This window comes from Lepisosteus platostomus, chromosome 17, assembly GCF_059453375.1.
Source record: "Lepisosteus platostomus isolate fLepPlt1 chromosome 17, fLepPlt1.hap1, whole genome shotgun sequence".
Classification (NCBI taxonomy): domain Eukaryota; kingdom Metazoa; phylum Chordata; class Actinopteri; order Semionotiformes; family Lepisosteidae; genus Lepisosteus; species Lepisosteus platostomus.
In genome coordinates, this window is record NC_142627.1 from 10,174,280 (window position 1) to 10,186,619 (window position 12,340).

General features: G+C 39.7%; 1 protein-coding gene across 1 annotated transcript; it reads right to left on the bottom strand.

Moving 5' to 3' along the window:
* Nucleotides 1-8,839: 8,839 nt before the first annotated feature.
* LOC148646102 (transmembrane protein 121) lies at nt 8,840-11,967 on the bottom strand. The gene has a single exon (XM_088610086.1). The coding sequence runs from the start codon at nt 10,230-10,232 to the stop codon at nt 9,282-9,284; it is 951 nt and encodes a 316-aa protein (XP_088466212.1). The 5' UTR covers nt 10,233-11,967; the 3' UTR covers nt 8,840-9,281.
* Between the last annotated feature and the right edge of the window lie 373 nt (nt 11,968-12,340).

A 12,340-nucleotide genomic window follows, 5' to 3' on the forward strand; every position in this document is an offset into this window, starting at 1 on the left:
ACCAACCCCTCTGTGTAGCACTGTATTACAGCACGGTAGGACTTTAATAGGTGAAATTTGAGGGGCAGGGGTGGTCATCTTGAGATAGTGTAGTTAACTTGCCTTTTTTTTTTAAAGGTGTGGTTTATTGGAGGAGGTGTGAATTGATAAAGAGACTGCTACTCCACTCAGAGCAACTGTTCACATGGACATGGATATATCCAAGAAGTATCTGGGCTTTAAAGCAGCCTGTGGAAGCAATTGATATGATAAAAAATAGGTAAGTAAAAAATAAAAATGTTTCAGTACAAATACACATTTTAGTCTCTATAAGTGATATATAAATACTTCAAGTATTTCTGATGCAGTTCTCTCATACTGTATGAACTGTACATCTCTGCTTTCATACCTCAGTCAGTGGACTGTGTGTGAGAAGGCTCCTGTCACTGACCTTTTTAAATCTGTGGCATGGTGTGAATCCAGTAGATGACTTTTTCTCGGAGGGTAAACCAGAGCAAACACAAAATTTGGGATTTCCCAGGAGAAATTGAAGGGGAAACCATGTGTGCCTTCTACCACTCAATGCACTACATCAATCCTGACAGAATAACCACCAGACACAAGAGACAAGACCCACTCTGGCCGCAATCACATGTCACTGTGTACCCTCCTGCTTTGCAAATAGTCTCTGAAATCACTTTGCAGGGCATTTACCCACTGCAATTTTTTTTCCACCTGAATTGTTTCTATTTTGTCCGGCTATTTTGTGTCAAAGCCATTTGGGAAGCTTTTTCGATACTCTTGAGTTGTAGAGAAGAAAATTGCAACACCAGTAAGCTTTCCTTCCTTATTGTTTCTATTTCCATATATGGATTTGTGCTGCACTTACTGTACCCACCAACAGTATTGTGGCTAATTCAGAAATGCTGGTCTTTGCTTTACAGGCACAGCAATTTGTATTTGTGAGTAACATACAATACAGTACTGTATATGATTTATTATTGGGTAATTCCATGCATGCATTTAATCATATTAAAACAAAAACATATTTTGTCTTCAGTCCAGTGATTTCATAAGTACTGGGACATGTTCATTGATTAATTAATCAGCATTTGCTTGGCAATAACTGCCCCAAACCAATATTTACTGAAAAAATAAAAATTTTATATAATATATACTGTATATATAATATTTTATATAAAAAATAAAATTATTAAAGCAGTGAAGGTAACCAAGGTATACAGTGCAATATTATGTCTATATCAGTTCTGATTGAATATGCCATCTTATACTGTACTGTAGATGCTTTGCTATATTTGAGCGCCAGCTATGTGCTATGATTTTCAAAAGCTCAGCCTAATGCTCACCCCACCTCTTCTTTGACTGCTAAGTGTTGATAACAGTTAAGCTCCAAAAAGCTCTCCTCTCCTTGTTTCATCTTCTGCCCAAACTGCACTATTTTCACTCTGTTTCACAGCCCCAGTTCAATTAATGCTGACTTTGTAAAAAGCAGACTGTTAAACACTGCACGAATTGTGACTCTTCCTGTAAAACTTCCACTAAAAAACAGTAAGAGATGCCGGAGGCGCTTTCTCCACTTTCCAAGGTAGCAGTGTAAATTGACTTCCTTTACAGCAGCCCTGTAATGTTTAGTACTGGGAAGCCTATTGTTTAGTGCTGTTAAGAGATATATGGTACTCTTCACACCTCAGCAGAGGAGCAGACCGTCCTCGGCAGCAGACTGACTTATTTACTTCATTTTTAAAATCCGTGATGTGCATCACGATGTCCGCACTGAATTCATTTCAGGGTGAGGTCACTGATCTGTTCCTGCTGCAAAATAAAAATAAATAGCATATGGTGCTTAAAAAACACCACAAGAGGTGTTTAGGAAATTATTTTTTTCATTACATATATCGTTTCAAGGCAATATACAGTATAAACTAAAGTTTATATACACACATTAGGTATTGGGACTTCAAATTTGTCTATGGATGTATTCATATCAATGGACATGTGTAACCATTTATATTTTATTATTGCTACATGGTTTTTGGCAGTTACTAAGTATACAATTCAACTGGAATCTACAGTTTTGTTGTTTTTAATTAAAATGAAGTATAAGTCTGTGTTTTGTGTATGCATTGGTATTGTAAATACTTGCTTAATGAAAGCAGCTGAGGGTGGATTGTGTGAGTATGTTTGAAGGGATTAAGTGTTCTGTGATTTTTAATATTGTTTTCAGTCTGCAATATTCTCCTAAAATCTCAGTGTTTTATTTGTCGAGTATGAGGTCAATATTAAAGTCCCAGGGGTGAGGTGGGAGGATATATGTAGTTCAAGTGACATTTCAACAAAGAAAATCAATGGTGTTAAACAATTAGCACAGCCTGAAAGATAGTTAGCTGAGCAACAGCAATGCACTGCCTTTCTGTCACCTCTAGGTCGGAATTGACATATGACTCTCCTTCTCTCTAATTCTATCAAATCTGCCGGATTAATCTCATTACCAGAGCAACATAACTTTCAAGATTTCTGAAAATTGGACGCCTACATGCTTTAATCTTTTTTTTTCTTGTTTTGCCTTCTTTAATGTACATTTTTCATCACGGACATTATTCACAAAAAGCAACTGGAAGCATATTCCCGGTCAACAAACGCTCCTCAGAGGTTTTAATCCTCCTCCAGTACAGTACAGCCAGGAGTTTTTCCCCCAAATTGCCTCACTGGGTTTTTAATGTGCTTCCACATTAGGGCAGCCTCGGTTTCCAGACATTACTGCAACCTTTCTGAAAGTCACGTATGGTACGATATGTGCTAATTGTTTTTTTGTAAGTATTGTCTGAGTCTCTAGAGAGATGCATCAAATATCACTGTGTAGTAAAATCTGACGAAAACAACTCTTCGAAACACCTCCATTCACATGGACAACATGCACAAAACAATTTATCTAATGAATCTTGATCTGCTGCTGCAAGGTACAGGAGGAATGTATTAGTTTTAGCATCTTCTAGCTAACAATAACAGTGTTAATAGAATAGAAGTAATAGCATGCTTTTTTGAGTCAGTTTTCTGCATGTTAAACACCACAGGTGTTTGAAAATCATTACTGTCTTTTGAAAAGTTCATTTTGACCACTAACTGTAAGGTAACAAGTTGTTCGTGAAGTGATTGGGTGCTCAGATGAAGGCAGAAAACTAAACAGGTTGTTTTTTTAGCGTTGGCCAGCTTTGCTCCATAAGGCTATTGAAAATGAAGCATTATTTTGATCTGCTCTGTGCTTAGTTCCTTCACATTATTTTAATTTATTTTCTACTTAAAAGCGGAGTACAGTACAATGCTTGTCAATCTGTAGAGACTTTTTTCAAATAACAAAACTGAAAACTAGATTGACATTGATAGTTTCTTCTTCGTAGCGTTTCAGTGTTTGATTTTCAGACGTTAAACTCGTGAATCTGTGTAATTTATTGAGACCTCGTCAGACTAAAACCATCATTTAAATGAACTGTGGGAAAAACATGGGTTTTAGTTAAATTGTGAACCAGCAGAGCGAGTGTGCAGCATGAATAGGCTTTTTTTCCAGAAACCACTTTTAATGTTTGTGATGGATCAGTGTTAGAATAAGACATTAATTCATTATTTTTTTTAACAGTAATGCTCATTCCACACAGGCCCATTCAAGCTTTCGGCCGACGCTTTTACCCCACGCAATTAACACTTGTATCCTTTTCTACAGCTGGGCATTCCAGCTGAAACATTTTCCTCTGGGGTACAACAGCAGTTGCTCGGTCATACTATTTTAATTTGCGCATTTTAAATTCACACCCCTCGCCGTGTATCCCCAGTCCTTGCCACCACCCCCACAATAAACTAATAGGAGAGAATGTTCGCATGCGATCATATCAACCACACCTCTGCTACTTTAAAGCTTAAAGCTCCGTGACATCGCTCACCAAAAAAAAACACTAGAAATGGCAGAGTAATAATAATAATTGCTTACACTTGTATAACGCTTTTCTGGACACTCCACTCAAAGCGCTTTACAGGTAATGGGGACTCCCCTCCACCACCACCCATGTGCAGCCCCACCTGTATGATGCGACTGCAGCCATAGTGCACCGTTACTCTCACCACACACCAGTTCTCAGTGGGGAGGAGAGCAGAGTGACAAAGCCAATTCATAGATCGGGATTATTAGGAGGCCATGATTGGTAAGGGCCAATTGGAAATTTAGCCAGGACGCTGGGGTTACAACCCTACTCTTTTCGAGAAACGCCCTGGGATTTTTAATGACCACAGAGAGTCAGGACCTCGGTTTTACGTCTCAAGAGAGTAAGTTCATTTAAAGGATGGTTTTAGTACGTCTCTCCTTCGCCCATGCTGATATTTATATTTTGAAGAAATTAAAAGGAAATGCCTGATAAATGCCACCAGGTGTGAAATGTGATGTAATCAAAGGTGTGTTCCTTAGCCTGTAGCTTGAAAAGTACTGTGAAGTTGGAAAAGAAGATAGTTTGTTGAGATATCAAAACTTTGCCATGTTATGTTATTATTGTTTTTGTTCTCATCGGGAACTAACGCATTTAAACTTTGGGGGAATACCCGTGGATAAGGTTTGCTTTGCTTTATTTTTCTTCAAAGAAGTGGATGGCATGTCAAGTAAAGGCATTTACCTCTCTAGCTACCGTGATAAATATATTTTGTCACTTTATTCAAAGGCTTTACTGAAAGGAAAAAGAACGTCTTGTGATTTTCACAGAGTTGTGCAACATTTGTGCAGGAGATTTTTTTAAAGTTTTTTTCTCAACATCTAACTTATTCCCAAATGTAATCCAGACAAATACTGTAATATTTTTAATTTGTTCGTCATTCAAAGCCATTTTCCCTCGTGTTTTTTTGTGCACTTGACTGTTCATACTCTTCGTTTTACCCCGCTCTGGGGTAAACCCCAGTAAAGAGTTTTATGTTTTCAGTTTTTCAATGGCGTCACATTAGCTAAAGCTGTCTCGCTGATATTGCCATAGTAATTACTATTACTATGTCCTGGCTGTGGATTCCCTTCTACTGAATTTACAGTCAAAACAGGGCAGGCTTGGACTGAGTCTAAAGGAAAACGTATTACATGGAACTTGGATGCTATTTCACAACTTGCGGTCTTCTCAAGCGAGCCCAGTGCAAGCCAACCAGCCCACCAAACTCGTATTATCATTCAGTTGATCTTAAATTGAATAATCTGAATTATAAAGGTGCTAAAGACAGGTTTATAAGGGAATTGGTAGTCCTTCAGGAGGAAAACCTTCAGAGTGAAAACAGTATCCAATTTGCGTTCTATATTACTTTTTTTACTTCATTATTTGGGATTACGCGATGGCTGTATTCTTTGCTGTACCACGGAATCCCGATCTGTGACTTCCTGTTTGAAATCTTTTGGAGTTTAGTACCTGTTATCCCTGGCCGTTTGGCGTTTGGCCCGAATACTGGGCGTAGAGAGCAGCTTGAGAACTGGGATGCTGGGCTCCTGTTAGCTCTTTTAAATTCAAAAATGCAAAACAAAACAGGGGCTAACAGACAGATGGGCAGCATGATGTGTAATTTATTTCGTTCATTACAGTAAAATGCTTTAATTGTCGTTAATCAGAGTCTGAATCGGTGAAAACATTCCAATAAATCAGCAGACAAAAGAATAAATTGCAGTGTATGATGCATTAATGACATGACTCAAAACATTCAGTAGTGGTGAAAAGCTTTCACTGTTCCATCGTTGTACAATCAGTATGTATTTCTTTGATTGCGAGTAACTGTTTAGTACAGTATGTTTTCAGGCTTTCAATTGAAAAAATCAAAGCAACTGCGTGGAAATGTACTTTAAAACGATTTAAAATGCACACAAACCAGCAAACCTTGAGCATTCGTTATTGTTCTGTGGCAATCGCTGCAGATCTAATCCGAATGTTATTCTTTTGCAAAGAAATGAAGTTCCACCGTGAAGGACACGATTGAACAGATATTTTGAAATGATTTCGGCTCTTCTGTCAGAGTGAATGTGTTTTACATCTGTCCAGATAAAACAGCTCAGTTCAAACAGGGGAAAAACACTTCCAGAAAACAGAAAATCACAGAGTCAACAAGGAAATACAGATTTTTTTTTTCTGTGCTGATACAGTATGATTGGTGGCATTTCAGGAGGGGAGAAGAGAAAACAGCTACAGGCTCAGGAACTGTATGTTCATGGGAAACAATTCATTTTAGAACTGGGATCTGTAATTTGGATTGCCGGAGCTCAATTTTCTTACAATCTCTGTTGTCATCTAAGAAACATTTATTTTCATACAGTATGCAACCCATTTCACACGCTCCATTTTAGAAAAACACAAGGTAAAAGTGAGTTTAGAGAACAGGAGGCCAGAAGTGTTGGTCGGGAAGCTACTCAGCCATGTTTTCAAAACTGCCAAAATGCCTCATCTCCTTCATGACCTTTCTTCCTTTTCTGTAAGAAAAAAACTTTACTTGTGACTTAGTGTATTTCTGGCCTGGGTAATTGTGCTTTCAGGATGAAAAGTGCACCTGGGAAGAATTTTTCTGCCCATTTCTCAGAAATCTTACTGGCATGGGCATAGCATTAATTAGCAGGAAGCTGCTTTTAAGAAATTTCAATTCCCACTGAACTACCCAGCCCATTTTACGGCTGCAGTCCCTCAGTCTAAAGAGGTGGTCCTGGGAAGAGATGTAAAAGCCACCAACCAAGAGTAGAGGGCATTGTCAGGGGAAAACAAATAGAAAAGACAATGAATTTTAGAATAAAAATAAAAAAATGGAGCAAAAAATAAATTGAGATGGCTCGGCCAGTAAGGTTCAAGCGATCTGTTATACTGAATGTAATTTAAATGATTGCACTGGAGTTTTGCACGTTTCAATAAAAGGAGTTAGCTAACCCCATTGTGAAAATAAAGTCATTTACATTTTAATGAACAATAACTCCAGACTCAACAGAAATCAATTTCGGCTTGCAGAAGAGGGAATAACACATCTCTTTGGAAGTGAATGTACAGTATGCCTGACTATTGATACGTATTGCATTACATAAAAGGGCTATTCCTTTCATCTGTAGATGCATCTGCCATAAAAATATAAGGGTGATGTCTAATCCACCAAACTGTACGTGACCTGTGTCCAAGATAATGAATTTGGTCTACATTTGCCTGTTTCATCAATGTCCTTTTAAATAGGCAATCCTCATTTTCTGTATAAAACATTATCCTGCTTTCTTCGGTTTTTATACTGTACATCACCACACTGTCCGATTCCTTTTGCTTTATTTTCTTGTCCTTTGGGTTTAATCAGAGATCTCCTTGACCCCTGCATCCAAAGCATTTTAAAAGATCTGATCTTTTAGCCAGATTCTGTTAATAGTTCTTATGTTAGATTGGTAGACTGAGACAGCCTTTTCTTTACACAAAGGAACAGCATTTTCCCCTAAATCTGTGGTTGGCAACAGCAAATTTAATACTGAACTCTCGGCTCAAATTGTTGGGTACACGCAATTATTTGTAGGCTTTTGTTAGACTTGATTTGGGTTGAGTTTTATGTGCAAAGAAGACGACAGACCACCTGTTGTAATTCTGTGTCTGTGAGAAATCTTTATTTAGCTGGCTAGGGCCCCTGTAGGATGAGTGACATTTTCTTAGCTGCTGAACAATCTATGTAATTTGTAATCTGTCATAAGGTTAAATATATATCCATGCCAATTCGACTCTCCTAACGTGACATTTATGGCAGCATAGGAGGTCGTTCATGACCATATCCAAGATAAAAAAAAAAGCTCTCAGAAATGCCTGTGCTTTAGAGGTGAGTGCATAACAGTACCTTGGTCTCTTTCTGCTCAGCTCTCCTGGGGCTTCCATAACAATTTTATTTTAACACTGCACTGAATGGCCCTGTAACTTCTTGTATCCCCACTGGATCATCAGAGACGTGCACTGTATGCTTTGTTACCATTGAGTGAAACTAGAGAGCAGGACTCTGTAAAGGGGTTTTCTGGCAAAAATAAAGTACAGGAATTAGGCTTTGTTGGACTCACAGGTGATTGATAATGTTTCTGGCCGTAGCCTAGGGAATGCAGGGTCATAATCAAGTTGAGGTCCTCACTATCACTGGCTGAGAGTCCCCAGTGACAGTGCAGAGTACCTGTGGCATCAGACATCAAATATTTGGCAAGAAAGTCTTATAAACGTGCTGCTGAGCAGAGGCAGGTTGGCTCCTGTATCAGAAGAGGTGCCAGCGGGACTTGCGCTGGGAGTGTTGGCCAAAGTCCTTCCTCGCCATGACGGCCATTCTCTCTCCTCTAGCATGCCCCTCCGATGTCACGTCCCAGCAGGCATTGCTTTTACCACCTCAGATAAGCTGTGGTTCCCTTTCAAATAATCAATACACCACAGGCCATAAACGAAGCTAACATCGATAACAAAAACAAGGTGCTATACTCCTATGATTTTTGTCATGTAAAAAATCGACATACAGTAGTTATATGAGACTGAAATAGTGTTTTTAAATTATGTTTAGGACATCCGAGGAGTTTTTTTTTTTTGAAACTGTGTAAGAAATGGTACTGTGGTCAGGTAAGGTTATGCAGGAGGTACTGTATAATCACTTGGAAACTAGCAGTCCAATATGGATATTTGAATAGAAATAACAAGCAGTGGTTGTTTTATAACTTATTAAATGGCCACCACAGGATTCTATTCTGTAACATTAGGTGTGTAAAATGTTTTTTTGGTGAAGTTCACATAGCATGTGGTGAATAAGCCCTCACAAGTCTCCTACCACAACTCAGCGGACTAAAATAACACAAACAAGACAAACATTCCATAGATACACAATACTTTATCAAAGAATTACATACTGTATATAAAAAAAACACATCCAGTTAGAAAACATTTTTTTTTCAAATTGGTTTTCTATTACTTCAGATAATCACTTTAAATAATTCTCACAATACCAGTAACAATCCTGACCTTTGATTAACGTAATAGAAAATGTCAAGAAGAAAAGGAACATCTTTGCACTACAACAATACCATTCATTTTTTTCTGCTGTCAGAATGCACTACATACCATTTGCTTAAAAATATATATACAACTGTATATATCTCTTTTTTTTTCTCCCAGCAAGTTCTAAAAATGTTGTATTTTTCTCTGGAACTATTGTCCCTTGAAATAACTATTTCTGTGTTGTCTCCAAATGAAATCTGACCCTTTGCTGGATTGCAACAGTCAATTCTCCGGCTCGCTCCAATCCAGCCTTTGTCATGTGTGTTCACACCCTGTTACCTCAGGCATGGGAGTCTGATTCTGAATCACCACTGGAGATGGTGCTTGCAAAGTCTGATTGTGAGGAACTGAATTCTTCTGGAGTTCAATTCCAAAAGCTGGTGGGGCGTTTTGCAATTGTTTTCTGTACTGCACAAAGCTACAGGTCTTTAGGATTATGGCCAAAACGTTTTTCCCCATTAAGATCCCTGAAACCCTAACATCCCGATAAAAGATCATGTTGCCCCCTCTGATGAAGATGGTGATGATGTTTATGGTGACTAAGCTCAGGATAGGATAGAGCATCATCTTGTGGGGTACAATGTTAATTCCTTGCATGCTTATCTCACTTAATGACACACAAGGAAGGATCAGTAACAATATATAGCAGTAAAAGAACATTAGCCCCTCAGCCCATAGGGGGAGCCCTTTTTTCTGAGGTTCCCACAAGTTGGCTTGTATATCCAAAATGTCCAGGAGATCCACCACCACCCAAAACAGTCGGTTCCTGATCTCCTCCTTCTTCTTAAACGCGCGCACATACTCCATGTGGTCGATCGCCACCAAGATGATGTACAGGGCAGGAATGCAAATAGAGAGGAGCAAAGTCAGGGCCTTCCGAGCGATGGTGTCCAAGCTCTTTCTGTCTGCCTTGTAGTTCTGGTAGATGAAGTACACTTTGATCTCCAGCACAAAGATGTACAGGAACCACAAGATCATGGCGTAGCCCCTCTTGGCTGTCCTGACCTCTGCTCCCACCCACACGGCTACATAGCGAAGAATGATCAAGAAGCAGATATCCCCCACCATCACCATGATGCAGATGCCAATCTTCCGAGGCCCCTGGTTTTGTTCCACGAGATAAGCATCCATTAGAGCCATGCTGCTCATGATGATGATCGTAGAGAGGCACACGTGTGGCTTATTAGCGGGCGGGGGTGGTACCATTCTGAGCTTCTGAGCAGCTCTGCTTACCAGGGGAAAGCAGAAATGAGGAGGCTCAGTTCCCTGGGCAGAGCTGTTCAGCTGCTGAGAGCTGCTGGTTAGATATTAGTCTTTCTGAATTGGCTCATGTTTTGCCACTTTCCTCTACAGTTCGCAGCTCCTCGGTACTGTTGCTCTCAAAGCATCGGCGACCAAAGATGCAAAATAGTGTCAATCGCTCAATCTGTAGCTTGCCATGCGTGAGGATGCCTGTCTGTAATAACTGTGTACAGCAACACTGATTCAGGGAGCTTCCCAGTGTTCGGAGTGCTGGTGTTTAATTTCCAAGGCAAATGATTCTTTCTCTTTTCTGTATCGTCACATACAGAATTTTAAGGGTATCGTAAGACAGGTAAATAGTTTTAAAATTCTGCTTCTGTTACATGGAATACATCAAAACATGGGAAAAATAGAAAAGGTCAGTTGTGTACTTACTTTTCTCCCCTTTATAATTTACCATTATGATTGGCAGTGGACGGTTTTCCATTAGGCTCATTTGAAACTGCAAAGTCCGGAATAATCCATTTAAAGGCTAAACATACTTGCAGGAAAGAAAACCCTTTATGGATGGGAGTATAATCCAGTATAGGAAAGAATGCATACTAGTAATTGCAAAAATGTATTAGGAAAAAATCACTCACTAAGATGTAATCCAGTTTAGCTCAGATAACCGTGAAAAGGTTTCTCTTTAAGACAGTTTTAAATTTCAGCTCTGAGGAAGTTAAAGAGTTTAATATTACAGTAGATTGGAACACTTTCCTTTGAATGGGGGAACCGAATAAAATCGCACGCAGACACGTGTTAAAAAAGAAGTTGTTTGAACTGAAATCCAAGGGCGGGGGGGAACCAGCTTCTTCTCTTTGAAAGAAAGATCTTTCTTACTTCAAAGAATTCTTCTCTCTGACAACAAGAGGCATCTATCCATTGTGAGAGGGGGATTTGCTTTTCTGAACGTTGACAACACTGGAGGCATAGAGCTGTCCCCAGTCCTTTCAGCGGCAAATGCAAATCCTTCAGCTGTTTGCGTTGCCTTCTCTCGGCGGGGAAGCAGCCCCTCCTGGCAAAGGAGCAGCACAGTTGTTCCGTCTCACCTCCAGCTGTAAACATTAAAAACGATGTGCCTCAAACACCCGTCATCCTCCCCGCACGGCATCCTCCGATAGAAAGAACCGCTCGGCCCAAGTCAAACTGAAACTCCCACAATATCCTCCTTTGTGTAGTTCGAGCTCTCTGGCTGTCCTGCGTGAAAACTGCCTGTAGCTTTTATACTGTTTTTTTTTTCTTCTCCTTTGTAAAGGCGCTCTCTGTCTGCCTGGGCTCCCACTCTTCACAGCTGCGGAGAGGCTCTAATGCGAGCTCATACTCATCTGAAAGGGGTCGGGGAGAGACCCCCCCGTGCCTATTGTAAATAAATGTCAAACTCTTTTTTTTCTTTGTAATCCACCTTTCTTGTGTTTCTCCCCCTTCTTTTGAGCCTTGCGCGAGTGCTTCTCACTTTATCGATCTGCTTTACGGCCACGGAATGTTTTGCTTTGGCTTTTGGAAACTGAGGAAAAGAAACAGAAACGTCCAGTCAGTGAGAACGTAGATACTTAAGAAGCTCGGTCGTGTATTGCACTGCAGTCCAAGGAAGAAGGCAGTGAGGGTGAGGCACTTTGCTTCTGTTAGAGCTTTTGCATTGATTGTGTGACAGAGCAGTGAATCAGGAGACTGAGTGAGCCACCGAGAGAGGGAGGGTGGGAGTGATAGAGCAAAAAAGGAGCGAGGGAAGAAGAGAGAGAGAGCGTCTCCTCTTACTGGCTAGTGCAGCAAAAGAGAAAGCTAATTAATGCAAATTTGTGTATGGATACTAAGAAAAAGTACCACCCAATGTGCATACATACAGTACATACAGTATATATCTGTAATCAACTACCAGGTTCAAGGTGAATACACTTCATAAGTTTCAGGCAGTAATTTTGCACATTTTGTAACCTTTTCAGTGTTAATATATATACATACAGTGGTAATGTGTAAAAAGTTATCCTTAAGCTGGATTTGTTGTAGTTTATATTTGTTAAAGAATGCAAGGT